The 27,484-nt window shown below is 40.2% G+C and overlaps 1 protein-coding gene across 1 annotated transcript in view; it reads left to right on the top strand.

Annotated features, from left to right (window-relative positions):
• Positions 1–27,484, top strand: part of ITGAV (integrin subunit alpha V) — a 242,984-nt gene that overhangs the window by 132,127 nt on the left and 83,373 nt on the right. Inside the window, exons 18-22 of the mRNA XM_053698539.1 lie at positions 1,874–2,011; positions 3,378–3,445; positions 18,481–18,628; positions 19,293–19,385; positions 25,047–25,126. Coding sequence (XP_053554514.1) covers positions 1,874–2,011; positions 3,378–3,445; positions 18,481–18,628; positions 19,293–19,385; positions 25,047–25,126 — 527 coding nt within the window. The remainder of the gene's footprint in view (positions 1–1,873; positions 2,012–3,377; positions 3,446–18,480; positions 18,629–19,292; positions 19,386–25,046; positions 25,127–27,484) is intronic.

Raw genomic sequence — 27,484 nt, 5'->3', positions numbered from 1 at the left:
CAATTTTTTAATTCTTGTTTCAGACAATGCATGCAATTTTAAGCAAATTTCTCATTTACTCCTATTATCAATTTTCTTTCCTTCTCTTGCTATCTGTATTTGAAAAGTAGGAATGTAAGCATAGGAGCATCTGAATAGCTCTTGCTAATTGATGGCTACATGCAAATCAAACAGTGGTAGCGCATCAAAGCAAATCAAATCAAACAGTGGATGCGCCAAATAACAAATCAGACAATGGTAATGCCACATAACACATCAAACAGTGGTTGCACCGCATAGCAATTAAAACAATATATATATATATATATATATATATAATGTGTTTTATATACATATAAAGTGTATGTGTGAATATATATGTATATATATATATATATATATATAATATGTATATGTGTGTAAATATATATATATATATATATATATATATATATATATATATATATATATATATATATATATATACGCACATACACTGGCTGTATGGTGATGTTTAAAATAAAGTGATACTGCAGACTTTTTACATAAAAGGCAAAATACTCAGATATCCTTCACTTTTCACCTCTAAATACTTAAATACCAACAATACCTACAGCTGTATTTTACACAGAAACAGATAGTATCACTCAGCAACACATAAATAACAGTCAATGACCTATTTGCCTCACACCAGCCTCTCAAATAAACATTGTTTAAATAACTTAACCTGTATATACAAGAAGACATATTTTTTATATTGGGAGTATAAGATTTATATACATGGGGCTTATTTGAATTCATAAACTGTGAACTGTATTTTATAACTTTTACTGGGAGTTGTACCCCCACTATTAGAGAACTCAACTGTACTTCCGTCAATGAGCTTTTCTCTGTCATGCGGCAGAAGATTCAGACTGTTTCTTTATTCTCTTTAGTATTGGGCACTGTTCCTTTTGTGTTACATGGGAACATGGCATCAGGACCAGAAAAGTACAAGAAAAAATGAGGAGACTGAATACATCACATGGCCTTAATGTTAACCAGCTGCTGCAGTTTACATACAGATACAGTTAGGTGACCGTGTCAGGCTTCCGTTCCGACCTCAGGTCAGACTAACTGACTGTCTAGTCGAGACCCCCCGCCACGCCCCCCCATGATCCCATCACATTCACTGCCACCCATCCATGATGATTTTTTTCCTAATCCTACCGTAACCTGCTGGCTGCTGCTCTCTGGAGAGACGAGTCCTCCTCACTCACTCTCCAGTCACTCTCTTCTGCCTGGTCATGGGATCTGATTATGATCTGTGCAGCGCAGGCTCACACCTCCTCACATGTGGCTCAGATGGAGATGGTCATCAGGTAGGCAGCCAGTCACTCTCAGTCAGACTAGAGTCAGCCACTCACTGGCTGGCTGTGTCTGTGCTGCGCAACGCAAGTGAGCTGAGCTCCGCCTCCCTCGTCATCACCACTAGTCCTCCACTGAGCTCCTCTGGCTCTGACTGTCCGTCGCGGTGTGTGTGTGATGTTCTGAACTATGTAAACACAGTCAATTACATTATGGGCTATAAATGCAGCGGGGGGGTTCAGCACACAGAAGAGACAGATCAAATTTAAAAAAAATAAAAAATACTTGTAATTTTTTTTTATCATAGGGCAGCAGTCGGCAATTCAGCACTCCTCTCAGCGCCCCCCTGCTGGTGCACTATTAGGCAGCAGCCTACGCTGCCTAATACAAAACGCCGGCCCTGCTCTCACTGTTTAAGGGAAAATCATTTTGCAAGGTTTTTATTTTTTCGTTTAATTGTTGTACAGATTGAAACCAACGTTTACAATCTTATGTATGGATTCTTTTGTAAAGGTTAATTAAAAATATTTGTTTTCTTCAAAATTAGGAAGATTCAGAGTTTAGGGACAAGCTTACACCAATTTCGATTTTTATGGAATACCAAATGGATTATAAATCTGCTGTTGATAAATCTGGGCTTTTGCCTATCCTGAACCAGGTTACTCCAGCTGCTCTAACTAAACAGGTAACTTTTATTTCTTCCCATTGTGTTTCATTTAAAAGTTTTGAAATATAAACTACTATATTTTCTTAAATGTGCAGAATTCAGAAACCTATTAATTTTATCAATCTTTTAAAAGAACCTTATTTTGTAATATGTGTTATTATTACACGTGTCTGCTGTTTTACATATTGTGGGCTAGATTTTAGGTGAGCTCTTAAAATAGAACCACTACACAGAAAGTAGCAAGAGCAATGTGTGCCGTTGTATAGCAACAAAACCACACATTTTTCTTTGAGGTACATTTATATTTATTTCATCAAATGCATCTGCTCTGCTCCTTGTGGCTGTTTGCTATGACCAACCAGGTAGAGAGTTTTTCTGTATCCCTAACTATAATCTGGAAGCTATCACAATAAGCACTGTGCAAAACTGACCTGATCTCCCAGGTTGCTGTGAATCCTAACTGTTCCCGGCTTCTTCAGAGGAAGGGAAAAGTTGTTCTGCAAAGCGTCACAAATAAAGAGTGAGTGCATAATATGCACCCAAGCACCCTCAAGTTGTTTGTAGTGGAGTGAGAGTGCTCTCAAAGCGACAGTCTAGTCAAAATGAAAATTTCATGATTCAGATAGGACATGCAATTTTAACCAACTCTCCAATTTTACTTTTATCATCAAATTTGCTTTGTTCTCTTGGTTTTCATAATTGAAAGCTACACTTAGGTAGGCTAATATGCTGATTTCAAAGTCGTTAGACTGCCTCTTATCTGAATGCATTTGGACAGTTTTCACAGACAGAGGGAGTTTGTTCATGTGTGCACTGATTGACTAAAATGCATGTCTGTCAAAAGAACTGAAAATAAGGGGTCAGTTTGCAAAGGCTTAGAAACAAGGTAATTACAGAGGTAAAAAGTATATTAAAATAACTGTGTTGGTTATGCAAAACAACTGAGGAATAGGTAATAAAGAGATTATCTATCTTCTCATTAGACTGCTTAATTTAGTCTGTAATGGCATCAACTCTGTATAGCTTGGTGTTCTCTTGGTAGGAAAACCATATTCTGAATAAATGAAACTAAATTGTAACTAATAAAGTTTGCCCTAAAATTAAATAAAAAATTGCAAAAATTAATTAACCTTTGACTGGAATAAGTCCTCTCTAGCAGGGTTTTCCATCTCTGGTCCATGAGGGCCACAGACCAGGAGGATTTATATAACCTATCAGGTTCAGCCCAGGTGGCTTAATAAAAGTGAGCAAATCTGATCAATTTCTTTGTGAGATTCAGAATTCAAAAATGTAAGCAGCTCTCCATTATGGCTAGCCGTTAATTGTACACTATTGCTACATAAACATTGTTTAATAATTTGTATATCTATTTTTTATTTCATAGGCTCATATTTTGCTGGATTGTGGTGAAGACAATATATGTAAGCCAAACTTATTGTTGTCAGTGGAAAGGTGAGCTGGAGTCTAAAGGAGCTATTTAATATTAATATTATTTATTTTTTTCACAACAATATATGACCATGTTACCATAGTAAATACATTTTATGATTAAAGGTTCATGAAACCCAACTTTTTTTCTTTCATGATTCAGATAAAACATGCAATTTTAAACACATTTCCAATTTACTTCTATTATCTAATTGGTTTTGTTCTCTTGGTATCCTTCATTGAAAAGCATGCCTAGGTAGGCTCGGGAGCTGCTGATTAGTGGCTACACATATGGGTCTCATATTCTTGGCTTACCCATGTGCATTGCTGTTTCTTAAACAAAGGATACAAAGAGAAAGAAGCAAATTGGATAATAGAACTAAATTGGAAAATTGTTTAAATTTGTATCTTGTACCTCAATCATAAAATATTTTTTTTGTTTTATGTCCCTTTAACAACACGGTTCAATGGACTTGATTTATCCAGATGTTTCCTAAATGTACTGTAAAGCGTTTGATGCGCATTATGAGTCCTTTTTGTCATGCAGGGGGATTGACGATCAAACTCTGTTTTCTTTTGCAAGAAAAAAAGAAAACAGTCATTCTCTTTGCTGGCTCTAAGCAGGAAGGGTAAAGAGAAGAGGTGTTAAACTGTTAGTTTTATTTTATCTTCAATCAAGAGTTTGTACTATTTACTCTCAGGCAGGACATAGATGAAGATTTCTGCCTGGAGGATGATGATCTTAGCATTTGTAACTAAGGTCCACTGCTGTTCCCACAGAAGCTGAGGAGTACAGGAAAACGTCAGTGTGAGGAACGGTTTCTTGCTATACAGCAATGAGGTATGTTCAGTCATAATTTCTGCAGAGACTGTGTTAACTCAGAAAGGCTGACAGTTTCCCCATTAGGGGAAGGGTAAGCAGTAATCCTAGTTTATAAGAGGCATTTCTAGCTTGCATAATGGGCTAATTTCATGGGGCACTCAGTTTGATGATATATTGAGCAAATGTTTGTGTGTCTTGGAGTAAACATTTTTATTCTTATGCTGGGACATCTGTTTGAGGGTTCATTTGGCTTATTTAGGGGTTTTTATAACCCACAGGGTTTGATGGATTTGGTGTAGGCCCCAGCAACATCGAGTGAGATGGGCGGGGCCTATTTTCGCGTCTCAGTTGCGCATTTAGTTATACAGACAAGCAGCATTTCCAGAGGTCTTGTTACTCTTCTGGAGCCTAAACAAAGCTTTATTCTCATATTTTCGTCCCCTAAGGGCAGGTAGGCGCCACAGCAGAGCTGTGGCAAGGTGCTGAAAGGGGTTTTGTACCGGTTTTGGGTTTTATCAATCCGGTTTGCTCATTTTGGGGTTTATTGCCTATTTACTTGGGGTGCAATATTTCTGAAGCTTTGTGGATACACTGTTAAAATTTCAGAAAATGTTATGCAATTTTAACCTGTTTTGCAGTTTGTGTATGCCTTTTTTTCTCTTAAAGGCACAGTACCGTTTTTGAAAATTGTGTTTTTTTCATTAAATAAAGTGTTTTCCAAGCTTGCTTGTCTCATTACTAACCTGTTAAACATGTCTGACATTGAGGAAACTCATTGCTCAATTTGTTTAGAAGCCATTGTGGAACCCCCTCTTAGAATGTGTCCCACTTGTACTGATATGTCTATAAATTGCAAACAGCATATTTTGACTTATAAAAATTTGGCATTGGATGATTCTCGGTTAGAAGGAAATCAGGTTTTGCCTTCTAGTTCTCCCCAAGTGTCACAACCAGTAATGCCCGCACAAGCGACGCCAAGTACTTCTAGTGCGTCTAATTCTTTCACCTTGCAAGATATGGCCTCAGTTATGAATACTACCCTTACAGAGGTTTTATCTAAACTGCCAGGGTTGCAAGGGAAGCGCAGTAGCTCTGGGTTAAGAACAAATGCTGAGCCTTCTGACGCTTTAGTTGCCGTATCCGATATTCCCTCACAATGTTCTGAGGTAGGGATGAGGGATTTGCTATCTGAGGGTGAGATTTCTGATTCAGGAAGGTTGCTCCCTCAGACAGATTCAGATATGATGGCATTTAAATTTAAGCTAGAACACCTCAGTTTATTGCTCAGGGAGGTTTTAGCGAAACTGGATGATTGTGACCCTATTGTAGTTCCAGAGAAATTGTGTAAAATGGACAAATATCTAGAGGTTCCTGTTTACATTGATGTTTTTCCGGTCCCTAAGAGGATTTCGGACATTGTTACTAAGGAGTGGTATAGACCAGGTATTCCGTTCGCTCCCCCTCCTGTTTGTAAGAAAATGTTTCCCATATCTGACACCATGAGGGACTCATGGCAGACAGTCCCTAAGGTGGAGGGAGCTATTTCTACTCTGGCTAAGCGTACAACTATACCTATTGAAGACAGTTGTGCTTTCATTGACCCTATACATAAAAAATTAGAGGGTCTCCTAAAGAAAATTTTTGTTCATCAAGGTTTTCTTCTTCAACTTATAGCGTGCATTGTTCCTGTAACCACTGCAGCTGCCTTTTGGTTTGAGGCTCTGGAAGAGGCTCTTCAGGTGGAGACTCCACTAGATGATATCCTGGACAGAATTAAGGCTCTTAAGCTAGCTAATTCTTTTATTACAGACGCCGCTTTTCATCTCGCTAAGTTAGCGGCAAAGAATTCAGGTTTTGCCATTATAGCGCGTAGAGCGTTATGGCTTAAGTCCTGGTCGGCTGATGTGTCATCAAACTCTAAGCTTTTGACCATCCCTTTCAAAAGTAAGACCCTATTCGGGCCTGCACTGTAAGATATCATTTCAGACATCACTGGGGGGAAGGGTCATGCCCTCCCCCAAGATAAGTCAAATAAGACAAGGACCAAACAAAATAATTTTCGTTCCTTTCGAAACTTCCAGGGTGGTCCCGCTTCCTCTTCCCCTGCTGCAAAGCAAGAGGGGAACTATGCTCAATCCAAGCCAACCTTGAGACCTAACCAGGCTTGGAACAAGGGTAAACAGGCCAAAAAGCCTGCTGCTGTCACGAAGACAGCATGAAGGGGTAGCCCCCGATCCGGGACCAGATCTAGTAGGGGGCAGACTCTCTCTCTCTTTGCTCAGGCCTGGGCAAGAGACGTTCAGGACTCCTGGGCCATAGAAATTGTAAACCAGGGGTATCTTCTAGATTTCAAAGATTCTCCTCCAAGGGGGAGTTTCCATCTTTCTCAATTGTCTGTAAACCAGACAAAAAGAGAGGCGTTCTTACGCTGTGTAGAAGACCTTTTTACCATGGGAGTGATCTGCCCAGTTCCGAAAGCAGAACAGGGACAAGGTTTCTACTCCAATCTGTTTGTGGTTCCCAAAAAAGAGGGAACCTTCAGACCAATTCCAGATCTCAAGATCCTAAACCAATTCCTAAGAGTTCCATCCTTCAAGATGGAGACCATTCGGACTATTTTACCAATGATCCAGGAGGGTCAATATATGACCACCGTGGATTTAAAGGATGCGTATCTACACATTCCTATCTACAAAGATCATCACCAGTTCCTCAGGTTTGCCTTTCTGGACAGGCATTATCAGTTTGTGGCTCTTCCCTTCGGGTTGGCCACGGCGCCAAGAATCTTCACAAAGGTGCTAGGGTCCCTTCTGGCGGTCCTAAAGCCGCAGGGCATAGCAGTGGCGCCTTATCTAGACGACATCCTAATTCAAGCGTCGACTTTCCAACTAGCCAAGTCTCACACGGACTTAGTGTTGGCCTTTCTAAGATCTCATGGGTGGAAGGTGAACGTGAAAAAGAGTTCTCTTATTCCTCTCACAAGAGTTCCATTCCTGGGAACTTTGATAGACTCGGTGGACATGAAAGTTTTTCTGACGGAGGTCAGGAAATCAAAGATTTTATCCACCTGCCGAGCTCTTCATTACATTCCTCGGCCATCAGTGGCTCAGTGTATGGAGGTTATCGGACTTATGGTAGCGGCAATGGACATAGTTCCGTTTGCTCGCTTGCATCTCAGACCACTGCAACTATGCATGCTCAAACAGTGGAATGGGGATTATGCAGATTTATCTCCTCAGATAAATCTGGATCAAGAGACCAGAGACCCTCTTCTTTGGTGGTTGTCACAGGATCACCTGTCCAGGGGAATGTGTTTCCGCAGGCCAGCGTGGGTTATAGTGATGACGGACGCCAGCCTACTGGCTGGGGTGCAGTCTGGAATTCCCTGAAAGCACAGGGTTTGTGGACTCAGGAGGAGGCCCTCCTACCGATAAATATTCTGGCGTTAAGAGCGATATTCAATGCTCTTCAGGCGTGGCCTCAGCTAGCTTCGGCTGGATTCATCAGATTTCAGTCGGACAACATCACGACTGTAGCTTATATCAATCTTCAGGGGGGAACAAGGAGTTCCTTGGCGATGATAGAAGTTTCCAGGATAATCCGATGGGCAGAAACTCTCTCTTGCCATCTATCAGCGATCTATATCCCAGGGGTAGAGAACTGGGAGGCAGATTTTCTAAGTCGTCAGACTTTTCATCCGGGGGAGTGGGAGCTCCATCCAGAGGTGTTTGCTCAACTGGTTCAGCTATGGGGCACACCGGAATTGGATCTGATGGCGTCTCGTCAGAACGCCAAACTTCCTTGTTACGGATCCAGGTCCAGGGACCCGCAGGCTGTACTGATAGATGCTCTAGCAGTACCCTGGTCGTTCAACCTGGCTTATGTGTTTCCACCTTTCCCTCTCCTTCCGCGTCTGATTGCCAGAATCAAACAGGAGAGGGCTTCAGTGATTTTGATAGCACCTGCGTGGCCACGCAGGACTTGGTATGCAGACCTGGTGGACATGTCATCTCTGCCACCGTGGACTCTGCCACTGCGTCAGGACCTTCTGATTCAAGGTCCGTTCAAGCATCCAAATCTAATTTCTCTGCAACTGACTGCTTGGAGATTGAACGCTTGATTTTATCAAAGCGGGGTTTCACTGAGTCGGTCATAGATACCTTGATTCAGGCTCGATATCCTGTCACCAGGAAAATCTATCATAAGATATGGCGTAAATATCTTTTTTGGTGCGAATCCAAAGGCTACTCATGGAGTAAGATCAGGATTCCTAGAATTTTGTCCTTTCTTCAAGAAGGATTGGAGAAAGGATTGTCAGCTAGTTCCTTAAAAGGACAGATATCTGCTTTGTCTATTCTATTGCACAAGCGTCTGGCTGATGTCCCAGACGTTCAGGGTTTTTGTCAGGCTTTAGTTAGAATCAAGCCTGTGTTTAAACCTGTTGCTCTGCCATGGAGTTTAAATTTAGTTCTTAATGTTCTTCAGGGGGTTCCGTTTGAATGCATTCCATAGATATTAAGCTTTCTATCTTGGAAAGTTCTGTTTCTAGTTGCTATCTCTTCAGCTCGAAGGGTTTCTGAGCTATCTGCATTACAATGCGACTCGCCTTATCTTAGTTTCCATTCTGATAAGGTGGTTTTGCGTACCAAACCTGGGTTCCTCCCTAAGGTTGTTTCTAACAGGAATATCAATCAGGAAAATGTTGTTCCTTCTCTGTGTCCTAATCCTTCTTCTAAGAAGGAACGTCTGTTGCACAACTTGGACGTGGTTCGTGCTTTGAAGTTTTATTTGCAGGCAACCAAAGATTTTCGTCAATCATCTTCTTTGTTTGTTGTCTATGCTGGAAAGCGTAGAGGTCAAAAGGCTACGGCTACCTCTCTTTCCTTTTGGCTGAAAAGCATAATCCGTTTGGCTTATGAGACTGCTGGACAGCAGCCTCCTGAAAGAATTACAGCTCACTCCACTAGAGCGGTGGCTTCCACATCGGCTTTTAAAAACAATGCTTCTGTTGAACAGATTTGTAAGGCTGCGACTTGGTCTTCGCTTCATACCTTTTCCAAATTTTCCAAATTTTATACTTTTGCTTCTTCGGAGGCTATTTTTGGGAGAAAGGTTTTGCAAGCAGTGGTGCCTTCTGTTTCGGTTCCTGTCTTGTCCCTCCCTTCATCCGTGTCCTAAAGCTTTTGTATTGGTATCCCACAAGTAAGGATGAAACCGTGGACTCGGTACATCTTGCAAAAGAAAACAAAATTTATGCTTACCTGATAAATTTCTTTCTTTTGCGATGTACCGAGTCCACGGCCCGCCCTGTCTATTCAAGACAGATAGTATTTTTTATTGAAAACTTATAGTTTCTCCTTTTCTTCCTTGGCCTTCGGTCGAATGACTGGGGGGTGGAGTTAAGGGGGGAGCTATATAGACAGCTCTGCTGTGGTGCTCTCTTTGCTACTCCCTGTTAGGAAGGATAATATCCCACAAGTAAGGATGAAACCGTGGACTCTGTACATCGCAAAAGAAAGAAATTTATCAGGAAAGCATAAATTTTGTTTTCGGCGAACCGCCCATTAGGCCACCCATTGGTTGCCTAGTGGGAGGTACTCCAAGGCTTCATGGGAGTGCTGGCTAACGTCACCATGTACGCATGTAGTTATGTCACAAAGGGGCTGGGCCAGGATTTACCAGTGGCTGCAATGGAGCTGGATGTGGCAGGTTTTTCTAACCCCTCAATCTCGGCTCCCATATCAGCTTCAAAGCTCCAAGACCCCTAATTTGAAAGAGAATAGACTAGTGGTGGTCTTGGAACAGTACTGCAAATCAGATCTTTTAAAAATAAAGTAGGGGGACGTGTCCGTGCAGTGTCCTGAACAGGGCGCATTTTCTGAAGGCTCCAGCAAGATCCTTAATAATGGGCTCTCAAATTATGGAGGACACCTATAGTGGAGAGCGGCGACGGGGGGCTGCCCCGGCAATAACCACATTGAGCAGGGAGGAATACCCAAAACGCGCAAAAACGCAACCAGATCAGACCTCCTGCAGATAAACGAACCCGGGGTGAAAATGAATATGTTAACAGCTACAGACCCCAGACCCCTGGCAGCCCGCGTGGTCATAGGCCCCGAACAGACTTTCCTGAAGAGACACTGGGGATAGAGATACAACTTTTACTGATAGCGTCAGTATGAGACGTCCTGTTATTTCTGCATATCTGTTTAGCTCAGTTTAAGGAGCATGCCTAGAATGTTAAAGTTAGAAATGTTAGTATCATCCTTTGAATATGCATAACTTGGATAAGTTTACCATGGCACTTAATACCACTCAAATATACTTGCAAAACCATGTCTGTCAGAGGTAGATAACAGAACAGTGTCCTGCATGTCCAGATCTAGCCTTTTATAGTATCATAGTTTATTTTGACGTAAAAAAAAAAAAATGCTAGTTAAAAATGGGAGAGTAGCATGTCAATATGCAAACACATCTAAGTCCCTCATGACTGTATTGTATCTTGTTTGCATTTTTCATCAGAATGTACACTGTATATATATATTGGAATCCTTTTGTTATGAATTAACTATTTACCCTCTGAATGTACACAACTTTGATAACTACACTGCTTGGTACAACTGAAGCCACTGTTTATAATCTGCAATGTACCCTAGGGACCTCAGAGTAGGTAACATTAATATCAGGCAGTGTTAATTTGCAGATACAGCAACCTCTTGCAGGGGAAGAAACCTTAGGTATAAATCATATCAAGCAAGTGGTAGCACCTTTATTTACGTGTAACCTGTTCCATCAATTTTATTTCCCTTTTTATTTTTCATATGTATGGAATCCCTATACAGCAAAATTCTCCTTATTCTTAGACATATATGCTTGCTCGCAATATCAAATATACTTACAAAACCAGGTCTATCAGATGCAGATAACAGAATAGTACTTTCCTTGTCCAGATATAGCCTTTTATAGTATCCTATTTTATTTTGAAGTATATGAATATAATGCTAGTAAAAAATGAGGATAGAGGCCTGTCATTATGTAAACACGAATATGTTCCCATGATCTTACTGTATCCTGCCTGCATCTTTTCTTTTTATTCTATCAGAAAGTGTATCATATAGATATGTATATTGGAACCCTATTGTTATGCGTAAAATCCTCAATAAAAATATAAAAAAAAAAAAAAAAGAAGTAAATAAAACACACAATGATTTGGTTGCTAAAAGTACATTATGCACAATGAAAGAAAAAAAATGACATGTCTAGAAAATACATTTTATTTTCCAGTAGACAAGTCCCTCTTAATTTTGTTTGTATGGTCAGGTAATCACTGTGGTAACAGTGAACACCTTTAAAGAAAAAATTCACATGTGGCTACTTTTGATGACAATTTAGTAAGGTGATCACTGTAACGGCAGTAGTCAGTGGGCCATTTTTAATATTATTTACTACAATCTACCCAAAAATTATAATTTTTTTACAGTTTTGGCCGCAGCATTCTCACATGCCATGAATTTTAAATATATTAATGACATAACGTAAATCTGCTGGGCCTGCTGAAAAAAAACAATATATCATACTGAACAATTAAATACTTAAGTAGTCACTAGGGAAGAGCTGTGTGAACATAACCAGGAGAATAAATTACACCCCCAGTGGGGTGTCCTGGAGAGAAGTACTGAAATGTTAATTTCTCCTACATTGGTGTGTCCGGTCCACGGCTTCATCCTTACTTGTGGGAATATTCTCTTCCCTAACAGGAAATGGCAAAGAGGCACACAGCAAAAGCTGTCCATATAGTCCCCCCTCTGGCTCCGCCCCCCAGTCATTCTCTTTGCCTGCTCTGAACAAGTAGCATCTCCACGGGGATGGTAAAGAGTATGTGGTGTTAGTTGTAGTTTTATTTCTTCTATCAAGAGTTTGTTATTTTAAAATAGTGCTGGTTTGTACTATTTACTCTACAACAGAAAGTGATGAAGAGTTCTGTTAAAAGAGGAGTATGATTTTAGCACCAGTAACTAGAATCCATTGCTGCTACCACGCAGGACTGTTGAAACCAGAGAACTTCAGTTGGGGGTAACAGTTTGCAGACTTATCTGCTTCAGGTATGACCAGTCTCTTTTCTAACAACACATAGTAATGCTAGAAGACTGTCAGTTTTTCCCTCATGGGACCGGTAAGCCATTTTCTTAGACTGAGTAACAGATTAAAGGCTTATATATTGGGCTCTATACTGGTTGACACTATTGTGGGCTAAATCGATTTGCTTATATCATATTCTTATGACATTTGGAGTGTTTTTGTGAACTTAGAAACACTTTTGGGAACGTTTTAATTATACCTGGCATTGGTTTAAACGCCTAATCTAGTCAGAAAGGCCCCTTCACTCTGGTATGCAGAGGGAGGAGGCCTCATTTTCGCGCCTCAGTTGCCCAGTTACTTCCAAAGGCAGTGCATGCAACTTTATGTGAGAGAGTCCTGTGACTAAGAAACAGACTCCGGAAGACTTATTTCTGTGGTGAATAACCCCTAAGGAAGGTAAAAGCCGCATCAAAGTCTGTGGCAGGGACTGTAGTGTGTTTGAACCGGTTAAATTGAACAATTAGCTCCGGTTTGCTTATTTAAGGGTCTAGAAACTTCATATTTGGTGTGCAATACTTTCAAAGCATTAAGACACTGGGGTGTAAATTTTATAAAGATCGGATATTTCCTTCATAGTTTCTTGAACATTCAGAAATAAAGTGTGTTCCTTTTGTTATTTAAAGAGACAGTAACGGTTTTGTATAAAATCGTTTTTATTGCATTAATAGCCTGCCTAAATCTGCCTAACATGTCTGTACCTTCAGATAACATATGTTCTGTGTGTATGGAGGCCAAGGTGGTTCCCCCTTTAAATGTATGTGCAAATTGTGCCATGGCGTCCAAACAAAGTAAGGACAGTACTGTCACATTTAATAAGGTTGCCCAAGATGATTCTTCAAATGAAGGTAGTGGGGATAGTTCATCATCCTCTCCTTCTGTGTCAACACCAGTTTTGCCCGCGCAGGCGATACCTAGTACATCTAGCGCGCCAATGCTTGTTACTATGCAGCAATTAACAGCAGTAATGGATAATTCTATAGCAAATCTTTTATCCAAACTGCCAGCATTTCCTAGAAAGCGTGATTGCTCAGTTTTAAATACAGAGGATGAGCAAGTAGGCGCTGACGATAATTTATCTGTTTTACCCTCACATCAATCTGAGTTGGCAGTGAGGGAGGGGCTGTCTGAGGGAGAAATTTCTGACTCAGGTAAAATTTATCAACAGGCAGAACCTGATATCGTGGCATTTAAATTTAAGCTAGAACATCTCCGCGCCCTGCTTAAGGAGGTACTAGCTACTCTTGATGATTGTGATTCTTTGGTAATTCCAGAGAAGTTGTGCAAAATGGGCAAATTCTTAGAGATCTTAGTGCACGCTGATACTTTTCCGATACCCAAGAGGGTAGCGGACATAGTGAATAAGGAGTGGGAGAAGCCAGGTATACCTTTTGTTCCACCTCCTATATTTAAGAAAATGTTCCCCATTGTTGACCCCAGAAGGGACGCATGGCAGACGGTCCCTAAGGTAGAGGGGGCAGTTTCAACGTTAGCAAAGCGCACAACTATTCCTATAGAGGACAGTTGCGCTTTCAAAGATCCTATGGATAAAAAATTGAAAGGATTGCTTAAAAAGATTTTTGTTCAGCAAGGTTTCCTTCTTCAACCAATTTCGTGCATTATTCCTGTCACCTCGGCGGCGTCTTTTTGGTTCGAGGAACTAGAAAGTTCGCTCCAAAAGGAGACTCCATATGATGAAGTCATGGACAGAATTCACGCACTAAAGTTGGCTAATTCCTTTATTTTAGATGCCGCTTTTCAATTAGCAAAATTAGCGGCAAAAAATTCAGGTCTTGTAATAGTGGCGCGCAGGGCGCTTTGGCTAAAATCTTGGTCGGCGGATGTGTCGTCCAAAACAAAATTATTAATATTCCTTTCAAAGGTAAGACCCTTTTCGGGCCAGAATTGAAGGAGATTATTTCTGACATCACTGGGGGAAAGGGCCATGCCCTTCCACAGGATAAGCCTTTCAAGGCTAAGAACAAGTCTAATTTTCGTTCCTTTCGCAATTTCAGGAACGGACCGGCTTCTAACTCTGCAGCCTCTAGACAAGAGGGTAACGCTTCCCAGCCTAAACCAGCATGGAAACCACTGCAAGGCTGGAACAAGGGTAAACAGGCCAAGAAGCCTGCTGCTGCTACCAAGACAGCATGAAAGGGTAGCCCCCGGTCCGGGACCAGATCTAGTAGGGGACAGACTTTCTCTCTTTGCTCAGGCTTGGGCAAGAGATGTTCCGGATCCCTGGGCACTAGAAATAGTCTCTCAGGGGTATCTTCTAGAGTTCAAGGAACTCCCTCCAAGGGGAAGGTTCCACATGTCTCGCTTATCTTCAGACCAGATAAAGAGACAGGCATTCTTACATTGCGTAGGATACCTATTAAAGATGGGAGTGATACACCCAGTTCCAACAGTGGAACAAGGTCTGGGTTTTTACTCAAACCTATTTGTAGTTCCCAAAAAAGAGGGAACTTTCAGGCCAATTCTGGATTTAAAAATACTAAACAAATTCCTCAGAGTTCCATCATTCAAAATGGAAACCATTCGGACGATCTTACCAACAATCCAGGAGGGTCAATATATGACTACCGTGGACTTAAAGGATGCGTACCTGCATATTCCTATCCACAAAGATCACCATCAGTTCCTAAGGTTCGCCTTTCTGGTAAACATTACCAGTTCGTGGCTCTTCAATTCGGTTTAGCCACTGCTCCCAGAATTTTCACAAAGGTACTAGGGTCCATTCTAGCGGTTCTAAGGCCGAGGGGCATTTCTGTAGCACCTTACCTAGACGACATTCTAATCCAAGCGTTGTCTCTTTCCAAAGCAAAGGCTCATACAGACATTGTTTTAGCCTTTCTCAGGTCTCACGGGTGGAAGGTGAACATAGAAAAGAGTTCCCTGTCCCCGTCCACAAGGGTTCCTTTTCTAGGAACAATAATAGATTCTGTAGAAATGAAGATTTTTCTGACAGAGGGCAGAAAGTTAAAACTTCTAAATGCTTGTCAAGCTCTTCAATCCATTCCTCAACCTTCCATAGCTCAGTGCATGGAGGTAATAGGATTAATGGTTGCAGCAATGGACGTGGTTCCTTTTGCTCAAATTCATCTAAGACCATTACAATGGTGCATGCTCAAACAATGGAATGGGGATTATGCAGATTTGTCTCCCCAGATTCAAGTAGACCAGTTAACCAGAGACTCACTCCGCTGGTGGTTGACTCAAGACCACCTGTCTCAGGGAATGAGTTTCCGCAGGCCAGAGTGGGTCATTGTCACGACCGACGCCAGTCTCTTAGGCTGGGGCGCGGTCTGGGACTCCCTGAGAGCTCAGGGTCTATGGTCTCGGGAAGAGTCTCTTCTCCCGATAAACATTTTGGAACTGAGAGCGATATTCAATGCGCTCCTGGCTTGGCCTTAACTAGCGAAGGCCAGATTCATAAGATTTCAGTCGGACAACATGACGACTGTAGCGTACATCAATCATCAGGGGGGAACAAAGAGTTCCTTAGCGATGAGAGAGGTATCCAAGATCATCAAATGGGCGGAGGATCACTCCTGCCACTTTTCTGCAATTCACATCCCAGGAGTAGACAACTGAGAGGCGGATTATTTGATTCGTCAGACTTTCCATCCGGGGGAGTGGGAACTCCACCCGGAGGTCTTTGCCCAGTTAACTCGACTATGGGGCATTCCAGACATGGATCTGATGGCGTCCCGTCAGAACTCCAAGGTTCCTCGCTACGGGTCCAGATCCAGGGATCCCAAGGCGACACTAGTGGATGCATTGGTGGCGCCTTGGTCGTTCAACCTAGCTTATGTATTTCCACCGTTCCCTCTCCTTCCCAGGCTTGTAGCCAGGATCAAGCAGGAGAAGGCCTCGGTGATTCTGATAGCTCCTGCGTGGCCACGCAGGACTTGGTATGCAGACCTGGTGAATATGTCATCGGCTCCACCATGGAAGCTACCTTTGAGACAGGATCTTCTAGTACAAGGTCCATTCGAACATCCAAATCTAGTCTCTCTGCAACTGACTGCTTGGAAATTGAACGCTTGATTTTATCTAAGCGTGGGTTTTCAGATTCAGTTATAGATACTCTGGTCCAAGCCAGAAAACCTGTGACTAGGAAAATTTACCATAAGATATGGAAAAAATATATCTGTTGGTGCGAATCCAAGGGATTCTCTTGGAGTAAAATGAAAATTCCTAGGATACTTTCCTTTCTCCAAGAGGGTTTGGATAAAGGGTTGTCAGCGAGTTCTCTTAAAGGACAGATATCTGCTCTGTCTGTTTTGTTGCACAAACGTCTGGCAGCAGTGCCAGATTTACAGGCGTTTGTACAGGCCTTAGTCAGAATCAAGCCTGTCTACAGACCCATGACTCCTCCATGGAGTCTAAATTTAGTTCTTTCAGTTCTTCAAGGGGTTCCGTTTGAACCTTTACATTCCATAGATATTAAGTTACTATCTTGGAAAATTCTGTTTTTAGTTGCTATTTCTTCTGCTACAAGAGTTTCTGAATTGTCTGCTTTGCAGTGTACTTCACCCTATCTGGTATTCCATACGGATAAGGTTGTTTTGCGTACCAAACCTGGTTTTCTTCCAAAAGTGGTTTCCAACAGGAATATTAACCAGGAAATAGTTGTTCCTTCTCTGTGTCCGAATCCAGTTTCGAAGAAGGAACGTTTGTTACACAACTTAGATGTGGTCCGTGCTTTAAAATTCTATTTAGCAGCAACGATGGATTTCAGACAGACATCATCCTTGTTTGTCGTTTATTCTGGTAAGAGGAGAGGGCAGAAAGCTACTGCGACCTCTCTTTCCTTTTGGCTGAAAAGCATCATCCGATTGGCTTATGAGACTGCCGGACGGCAGCCTCCTGAACGAATTACAGCTCACTCTACTAGGGCTGTGGCTTCCACATGGGCCTTCAAGAATGAGGCTTCTGTTGATCAGATCTGTAAGGCAGCGACTTGGTCTTCCCTGCACACTTTTACCAAATTTTACAAATTCGATACTTATGCTTCTTCGGAGGCTGTTTTTGGGAGAAAGGTTTTGCAAGTCGTGGTGCCTTCCGTTTAGGTTACCTGACTTGTTCCCTCCCTTCATCCGTGTCCTAAAGCTTTGGTATTGGTTCCCACAAGTAAGGATGAAGCCGTGGACCGGACACACCAATGTAGGAGAAAACAGAATTTATGCTTACCTGATAAATTTCTTTCTCCTACGGTGTGTCCGGTCCACGGCCCGCCCTGGCTTTTTTTGTCAGGTTTAAAAATTTTTATCTCTATACACTACAGTCACCACGGCACCCTATGGTTTCTCCTTTTTCTCCTATCCGTCGGTCGAATGACTGGGGGGCGGAGCCAGAGGGGGGACTATATGGACGGCTTTTGCTGTGTGCCTCTTTGCTATTTCCTGTTAGGGAAGAGAATATTCCCACAAGTAAGGATGAAGCCGTGGACCGGACACACCGTAGGAGAAAGAAATTTATCAGGTAAGCATAAATTCTGTTTTTTAATTGTTCTCTTGAGGCTTTGTGTATGTATAAATATTAAAATTGTAAGGATAACTGATATCCCTGCAAGCTCAACCCATTTGAATCGGTGGCAGTTTCAAAGTGCTAAACCAGCTAGTTCATATTAAAAAATAAACCTAAAGGAACAATTTCCAATTCATTTTATACTCTTCAGCTGGTATAACAAGCCATTGGAAATCCATTAAGGAGAATCAAGTTTTACAGTACACCTTCCCTTTAATTTAAATGTTGGTACACCGTTCTGCCCAAATTGCATAACACGCTAAAAAATAATAAGGTGCACATTCCAATAGTTACATCTGGTAAATTATTTTTATTATAGTATTGTTACGATCAAATTTATTAAATATGTTGAAGGGTTTTCCTTATATAGGAAGCTAATTGGTTTGAAAGTTCAATCAGTGCTACTGTGTGGGTGGGTGGTACTTAGACCATGCATATAAATTAGCTTAATAGCAAAATGTGTCTTCTGTATGTCGTCAAATAGGTGGAAAAAAATTAAGCTAAAAATAGCTATTAAGATGTATATATTCCTTTCTAATTACTTAATTTTGCTTTCTGTTACCAGTGAACAAAAGCAGATTTATATAGGCGATGATAGTCCACTGACACTATTAGTCAATGCGCAGAATCAAGGTGAAGGTGCATATGAAGCAGAACTCTTTGTCCAAATTCCACCACAGGCAGACTTCATTGGTGTTGTTCGAAACAATGAGGTGAGTCACTATAACCCTTATTTTTGCAAGTGATTTTTGTAATGGGTAATTAAATCATATATGAGATGTAAGAGATACTATTCCTTAGTTTTGTACATTAAGTTCATCAACCCAAAATCCACACTTACATTACTTCATAAACATTTTAAAGTGATTGTCAAGTTTAATGAATAAGTGTCCGGTAACTAAAAGTATTATTTAAAACAGGGGCACTTTAATTCATTAAAGTTTACAATGATGATTATTTTTTTTAAATACTTACCTTTGCGTTATGGTAAACATAACGCCGATCCTCCTCCCGCATCTGCTGCTTCATTAGCATATCATTGACGAAACCGTATTCCTCCAATCATTGCGTTGCTCCACGAGCTGGACACCAAAGGGGGCACACAACGTTTGGAGGTAGCCAAATTCTTCATTGATCTGCTAAAGAAAGCAGTAGATGCGGTCAGAGGATCGGTGTTATGTTTACCATAACATAAAGAAAAGTATTTTAAAAAATAAGCATCATTCTAAACTTTAATGAATTAAAGTGCCTCTGTTTTTAAGAGTTTTATGTAATACTGGCGTTTAATTCAGTAAAGTTTACCTATCTCTTTAAGTACAGTTCTTAGCATTCAAATGTGAAATTTTACATTCTCACTTTTTGTGTTTGATCTTCCAGGCATTATCAAGATTATCCTGTGCATTTAAGACTGAGGACCAATTACGGCTTGTAGTATGTGATCTGGGTAATCCAATGAAGCCTTTGACTAAGGTAAGGCATATATATATATATATATATATATATATATATATATATATATATATATATATGTGTGTGTATATATATATATATATATATATATATATATATATATAATTTATTTTTTTATAAAAATTATATATTTTTTTGCTATGTAAAGAACATACTTTCAGCTTTAGTGCAGTTGGTCTAACGTGTTATTTTTTTTATTTATTTTTTTAAAAGCGTGCTCCATTAAAGTCTATGGGGAGACAAAGTTAATGTGTTCTCAGTATACGAAGCCTTTAAATTAGCGTGCATTGGGTTTCAATAGCGTGCTAACTTTTTGCTTTCAACTTATAATATGTGCGCTACTCTGCCTGCGTTAAAAGCTTACTTCTAGCTGGGGGGCGGAGCCAGCTTTGGACCTGAGCGGTCGCACATCTTAACAGCTCCAGCTATCCTACATATAAAGTACAACTTTGGCGACTGCTTGGGTCCATATACTTTATTACAAACCAGCATTTATCCATACTGAAGCTACAAGGTACTAAAATCAGGGAGCGTGCTGGTTCCCGGACGAAGCTTTAGCCTATAGATCTGCCTCGCTGAGTTGAAAGCAAAGCAGCAGCCATTTTCCCGACCACGCGGGGAGAAACTAGAAGACACAGTTCACTATTTTGTGGATCGCCAGCTACTATAACACTGTTATATGGCATCAATGGCACACATACTATGAGAACTGAGCAAGCTTTTGAACAGCTATCAAACCGCTTTTGACTACACACTTAAAGAGGCGGTTCGCCAAGCTGAAGCTGATCTCAAAAGACCGGGTACCCTTTTTCATGCCTCCATTGCAGCTCGGGCGGGATGCGGTGCTCTGGGGCCCCAGCGCCCGTCACCCACTCCATGTGCACTACAGAGTGATGCAGCAGCGAAGCCCGGGGTCATAGCACCTCCAGCTGATGGGCCGGCTACCAGATTAACCCAGCATGAGGCGGTGAGCACTATCCCCCTGACTAGCGCAAATTGAATTATAGAGGGGGCCTTCAATGATCCTGCTGCAGACCACTCACTTAAAGAACAGAGTTGCCCCCAGCTAAAGACAAAGTCGTCTCTAATTGGAAAGCGGATGGTGAGGCCGCGTAAAAAAGTAAGACGGGCGTACAGGTCTTCCAGCCTCGCAGCTGGACTAAATAACATTGCAGACTTACCCAAAGCCCTTTTCCCACTGTGTCTCTCCGGGAGCTCTAAGGATGTTGGCAGTAACCCCGGTACTTCTCTTACAGCTTTACTGGTATCAGATCAGCGCGGTGAAGACCGGGGGGATCCCTCGCAACAATGTGCAACCGGAGTGGGATAGACATTTCTGAGTCCCATGGCGACAGAACGCTTCTGCCTATTTGATTTGAGCTTGTGTTAGGCCTCTACTTTATTCTCTACCCTTGAATTTTTATTTTATTTTCTTATCTGCCCTATAAAGCAATTATAAGTTTATTATTATTTTTTTTTTTTTTTGGAGCTTCCATATATTTGAATATGTTTATGCAGGTCCGGCTAGACATAACTGCATACTCTATATATTTATGTCCTTTACTATTACGACTTGTATATTTAAGGGTGTTGCATGTGCTAGCTTAGTTGCCATATGTGTAATGCAGCATGTGTTGCAGAATATATTGTTACCGGGCACAGGGGTTTTCTCCTCAGTAAAATCAGATAGTTTGTTTTCCCGCCAGATGCCTTGTGCTCCCAATGCTACTCGCATTGTACCTGTACTTACTATATATTCAAGCTCTTAGTTAGCATGCATATGTTTTCAATCTCTTTGTATATGTTGTGTGCCCTAATTCTGTACAAACCTGTTTTTGTTATTATATTCTGCGTATGGTTAATTGAATTCCCTCACTGTACTGGCTCCCTAGGCGCATAACTAACTATTTAGTTGGCAAATGTAAAGCTGTTTTATAACCGCCCTTGTATTGCCCTGATGCACCCTATCTGACTTGCATGACGAGCACCCGGATCATCAATTACCAGATAGTCATAAGACCTTATTGTATCTCCCATTGATATTGTCTCTGACTTTGCTATGATAAATAGAGATTACTGTGTTATTCCCTTTTACATGGTTACCTAGTCTATACACCTCTAGATGTTCTCCTGCCGATGGGCATAGGGCCCGTGCCCAGGCGACAGGATGCATACCTATTTTTTGGTTTTTCTAAAAGTTTATGAGACTGTGGTTATTATTTACTGTGCCTGCCTTCTTAATATACCCTAAGGGATAACTAGTTTGAGCAGAAGACAACTTTACAGCCTTATATAAGCACATTAAAATACTAGTCAGGTTTCTCAATGCAGGCTGGTCCTGTACCACCAACAGCAAAAATGGTCTCCCGTAAGTCTCCCTATATAGACTAATAGTCTAGCAACATTTCAACATTAGTATTTAGAGGCATCATACCATAATTGTCCTTGCCCCTCACTACAAGCATAGAACTTATTATTATCCTTGAACATAGGCTGTTTATCATACTATATCTAAGTAACAACCTCCCCCCCCCCCCACTTATGCCTAATATACCTCCTTGTTTTGGAGGTCGAATTAAGCGGTTAATCTTGCCTATACCGCATCCTAAAAATTTTTATTTCATAAGTTATAACTATACATGACCTGTTGTTCCCATTGTGAACTATACTGTAACCCTGACTACTATATATGTATATCTATATAATAAACTAACCTAAGATTACAGGTCTTGCAGGGACCGTTCCAGTAACTTAAATTCCCCTCTCTAGAAGGTATTACACGTTTTTCAAAGCACAATAGTTGCCTATAATATCAGGTGAGGGAACAGACTATATCCATACAATCTTATACTGTTAATTCTATTCTTTCCATTTTTGTATATATAACAAGTGTTCACTCCCTGTTTACCATATCTTCTTTATAATTAACAGTTGCAGTATAATGAAAATGTAAAATTCGAGGGAAATGTAACGAGAGTTGTGAGTAGGCTCTCCTACTCTAAATAGCCTTCTGTCAATGTTATTTTCTCTTTTATGTACCAAGGCCCAAGAGTGGCCTCTTATCTTGGTAGAGAAGGCTAAGGATATCATGGGCATCTATAAATTATAAATTCACGTTGCACAATTGATATAACCAACCTTAGAGCATCCTCTTCCAACGACGACTACCTGACGAATGAAGGTACCTTTAAGTGATGTCATCCAAGATGGCGTCCCTTAGATTCTGATTGGCTGATAGAATTCTATCAGCCAATCGGAATCTAAGGGACGCCATCTTGGATGATGTCACTTAAAGGTACCTTCATTCGTCGGGAAGTCGTCGTTGGAAGATGATACTCCGCGCTGGATGTCTTGACCCGCTCCGCGTCGGAAGGATGAAGATAGAAGATGCCGTCTGGATGAAGACTTCTGCCCGTCTGGAGGACCACTTCTGCCGGTTTCGTTGAGGACATCTTGCTGCTTGGATGAAGACTTCTCTCGGTAAGTGGATCTTCGGGGATTAGTGTTAGGATTTTTTAAGGGTGTATTGGGTGGGTTTTATTTTTAGGTTAGGGCTTTGGGCCGCAATAGAGCTAAATGCCCTTTTAAGGGCAATGCCCATCCAAATGCCCTTTTCAGGGCAATGGGGAGCTTAGTTTTTTTTTAGTTAGGGTTTTATTTGGGGGGTTGGTTGTGTGGGTGGTGGGTTTTACTGTTGGGGGGTTGTGTGTATTTTTTTTTTACAGGTAAAAGAGCTGATTTATTGGGGGCAATGCCCCACAAAAGGCCCTTTTAAGGGCTATTGGTAGTTTAGGTTAGGCTAGCGTTTTTTTTTATTTTGGGTGGGCTTTTTTTATTTTGGCTATTAGATTAGGTATAATTATTTTAAAGATCTTGTAATTTGTTTTTGTATTTTCTGTAATTTAGTGTTTGTTTGTTTTTGTAATTTAGCTAATTGTATTTGATTTATTTAATTGTATTTCATTTAGGTAATTTATTTAATTGTAGTGTAGTGTTAGGTGTTAGTGTAACTTAGGTTAGGTTTTATTTTACAGGTAAATTTGTATTTATTTTAGCTAGGTAGTTATCAAATAGTTAATAACTATTTAGTAACTATTCTACCTAGTTAAAATAAATACAAACTTTCCTGTAAAATAAAAATAAACCATAAACTAGATACAATGTAACTATTAGTTATATTGTAGCTAGCTTAGGGTTTATTTTATAGGTAAGTATTTAGTTTTAAATAGGGATTATTTAGTTATTAATAGTAGGTTTTATTTAGATTTATTTTAATCATATTTAAGTTAGGGAGTGATAGGGTTAGGTTTAGGGGTTAATAACTTTAGTATAGTGGCGGCGATGTTGGAGGCGGCAGATTAGGGGTTAATAAATGTAGGTAGGTGGCGGCGATGTTAGGGACGGCAGATTAGGGGTTAATATTTAACTAGTGTTTGCGAGGTGGGAGTGCAGCGGTTTAGGGGTTAATATGTTTATTCTAGTGGCAGCGATGTCCGGAGCGGCAGATTAAGGGTTAATATTTGTATTATACTGTTTGCGATGCGGGAGGGCCTCGGTTTAGGGGTTAAGAGGTAGTTTATGGGTGTTAGTGTACTTTTTAGCACTTTAGTTATGAGTTTTATGCTACAGCTTTGTACCATAAAACTCATAACTACTGACTTTAAAATGCGTTGGGAATCTTGACGGGATTGGGTGTACCGCTCACTTTTTGACCTTCCAGGACAAACTTGTAATATCAGCACTATGGAAGTCCCATTGAAAAAAGACACTACGCAATTTGCGTAAGTTGGTTTGCGTTAAGGCCAAAAAAGTGTGCAGTGCCGCTAAACCGGCAAGAATCGTAATAGCAGCGGGCGTGAAAAAGCAGCGTTAGAACCTGATAACGCTGCTTTTTCAGCTTACCGCAAAACTCGTAATCTAGCCGACAGATATTATCCTAAGAAAGCTAAAACCTCACTGTAGTTGTTCAATAATAAAATGATTCCTCAAAAATACAACTTGCCTAATAATTGTGCACACTGTATATATACAACTAGAAATCTAATCTTATTCTGAGTTGAATTTGTCAGTTGTAGTACACTTTAACTTACTTTTTTTGTGAGCTAACTGTTTGAACTGTTCTCCAATTGCTGTTCTAGCTATAGTGCTGATTGGAGAACAGTTCAAACCATTAGCTCAAAAAAAAAAATTGTTGCCACATTAAAATGTAAGTTATAGCGCATCTTCATTACAACTGATGAATTAAACTCCATCTAAAATATCGCTAACATTCCGGATCTGTTTACTACAAAGGGGAAAGTTTACCATCACTTTCATCTATGTTTACATGAACTATGTCTACAAAGATGCATAAAGTTGTATGTTAAAATGTGTGCAGTGAATAAGCAGAGACATTTCCCACAGTTTCCTGGCTGGTTGCAGGACATGTTGGGTTTTTTTTGCCAGCCTTCATAGAAAGAGTTGTTTTTGTAATGGTTAAAATAGTTTAATTTCCTTTAAAACCTTGGTTTAAAATATTTTCTCTCTTTCTTTATGTAGAGCTGCAAACATTGTATGATTCTTGCAACTTTTGCATATACTTAGAAACTTAAAAAAGCTATGTTTATTTTAGTAAAAAGTGTATTTTGTAGAAAACTACATCTGTTATTTTTCTCTCTTAAGATCACAGCTGCCTTACGTTTTAGTGTACATCAATTGACTGAGATGGACAACTCAGTAAAGTTCAGCTTGCAAATTCGGAGGTACAGTAAAGTACATTGATAGTATGAAAATATATTCTTATTGTTATAGTTATGGGTGTTTTATAAATGGTTAATACTTTTAATCACAATTCTACAGCTCTCTCATAGATTTAAATATATTCTGTATTTTTTTTTATTAAAACGCACCAATAATCCAATGCTTAAATCAATGTAATTGACAGTGATTCATTGATTATTGGAAAGCCTTTACTTATATCTTAAATACTTTTACATACAAGTGTTATATTTACAATTTCTCCAACATAGGTGTGTCCGGTCCACGGCGTCATCCTTACTTGTGGGATATTCTCTTCCCCAACAGGAAATGGCAAAGAGCCCAGCAAAGCTGGTCACATGATCCCTCCTAGGCTCCGCCTTCCCCAGTCATTCTCTTTGCCGTTGTACAGGCAACATCTCCACGGAGATGGCTTAGAGTTTTTTGGTGTTTAAATGTAGTTTTTATTCTTCAATCAAGAGTTTGTTATTTTAAAATAGTGCTGGTATGTACTATTTACTCTGAAACAGGAAAGAGATGAAGATTTCTGTTTGTAAGAGGAAAATGATTTTAGCAACCGTTACTAAAATTGATGGCTGTTTCCACACAGGACTGTTGAGAGGAATTAACTTCAGTTGGGGGAAACAGTGAGCAGACTTTTGCTGCTTGAGGTATGACACATTTCTAACAAGACTCGGTAATGCTGGAAGCTGTCATTTTCCCTATGGGAACCGGTAAGCCATTTTCTTAGTTTAAGTAAAAGAATAAAGGGCTTCATTAGGGCTTAAAAAACTGGTAGACATTTTTCTGGGCTAAAACGATTACTTTACTAACGGCTAGATTTAGAGTTCGGCGGTAAAAGGGCTGTTAACGCTCCGCGGGTTTTTTTCTGGCCGCACCATAAATTTAACTCTGGTATCGAGAGTTCAAACAAATGCTGCGTTAGGCTCCAAAAAAGGAGCGTAGAGCATATTTAGCGCAAATGCAACTCTCGATACCAGAGTTGCTTACGGACGCGGCCGGCCTCAAAAACGTGCTCGTGCACGATTCTCCCATAGGAAACAATGGGGCTGTTTGAGCTGAAAAAAAACCTAACACCTGCAAAAAAGCAGCGTTCAGCTCCTAACGCAGCCCCATTGTTTCCTATGGGGAAACACTTCCTACGTCTGCACCTAACACTCTAACATGTACCCCGAGTCTAAACACCCCTATCCTTACACTTATTAACCCCTAATCTGCCGCCCCCGCTATCGCTGACCCCTGCATTACACTTTTAACCCCTAATCTGCCGCTCCGTAAACCGCCGCCACCTACGTTATCCCTATGTACCCCTAATCTGCTGCCCTAACATCGCCGACCCCTATGTTATATTTATTAACCCCTAATCTGCCCCCCACAACGTCGCCGACACCTACCTACACTTATTAACCCCTAATCTGCCGAGCGGACCTGAGCGCTACTATAATAAAGTTATTAACCCCTAATCCGCCTCACTAACCCTATCATAAATAGTATTAACCCCTAATCTGCCCTCCCTAACATCGCCGACACCTACCTTCAATTATTAACCCCTAATCTGCCGACCGGAGCTCACCGCTATTCTAATAAATGTATTAACCCCTAAAGCTAATTCTAACCCTAACACTAACACCCCCCTAAGTTAAATATAATTTTTATCTAACGAAATAAATTAACTCTTATTAAATAAATGATTCCTATTTAAAGCTAAATACTTACCTGTAAAATAAATCCTAATATAGCTACAATATAAATTACATTTATATTATAGCTATTTTAGGATTAATATTTATTTTACAGGTAACTTTGTATTTATTTTAACCAGGTACAATAGCTATTAAATAGTTAAGAACTATTTAATAGTTACCTAGTTAAAATAATTACAAATTTACCTGTAAAATAAATCGTAACCTAAGATATAATTAAACCTAACACTACCCTATCAATAAAATAATTAAATAAACTACCTACAATTAACCTAACACTACACTATCAATAAATTAATTAAACACAATTGCTACAAATAAATACAATTAAATAAACTATCTAAAGTACAAAAAATAAAAAAGAACTAAGTTACAGAAAATAAAAAAATATTTACAAACATAAGAAAAATATTACAACAATTTTAAACTAATTACACCTACTCTAAGCCCCCTAATAAAATAACAAAGACCCCCAAAATAAAAAATTCCCTACCCTATTCTAAAATACAAAAATTACAAGCTCTTTTACCTTACCAGCCCTGAACAGGGCCCTTTGCGGGGCATGCCCCAAGAATTTCAGCTCTTTTGCCTGTAAAAAAAAAACATACAATACCCCCCCCCCCAACATTACAACCCACC

Source organism: Bombina bombina, chromosome 1 (genome assembly GCF_027579735.1).
Source record: "Bombina bombina isolate aBomBom1 chromosome 1, aBomBom1.pri, whole genome shotgun sequence".
In the NCBI taxonomy this organism is placed as follows: domain Eukaryota; kingdom Metazoa; phylum Chordata; class Amphibia; order Anura; family Bombinatoridae; genus Bombina; species Bombina bombina.
This window is presented reverse-complemented; position numbering and strand designations above follow the sequence as displayed.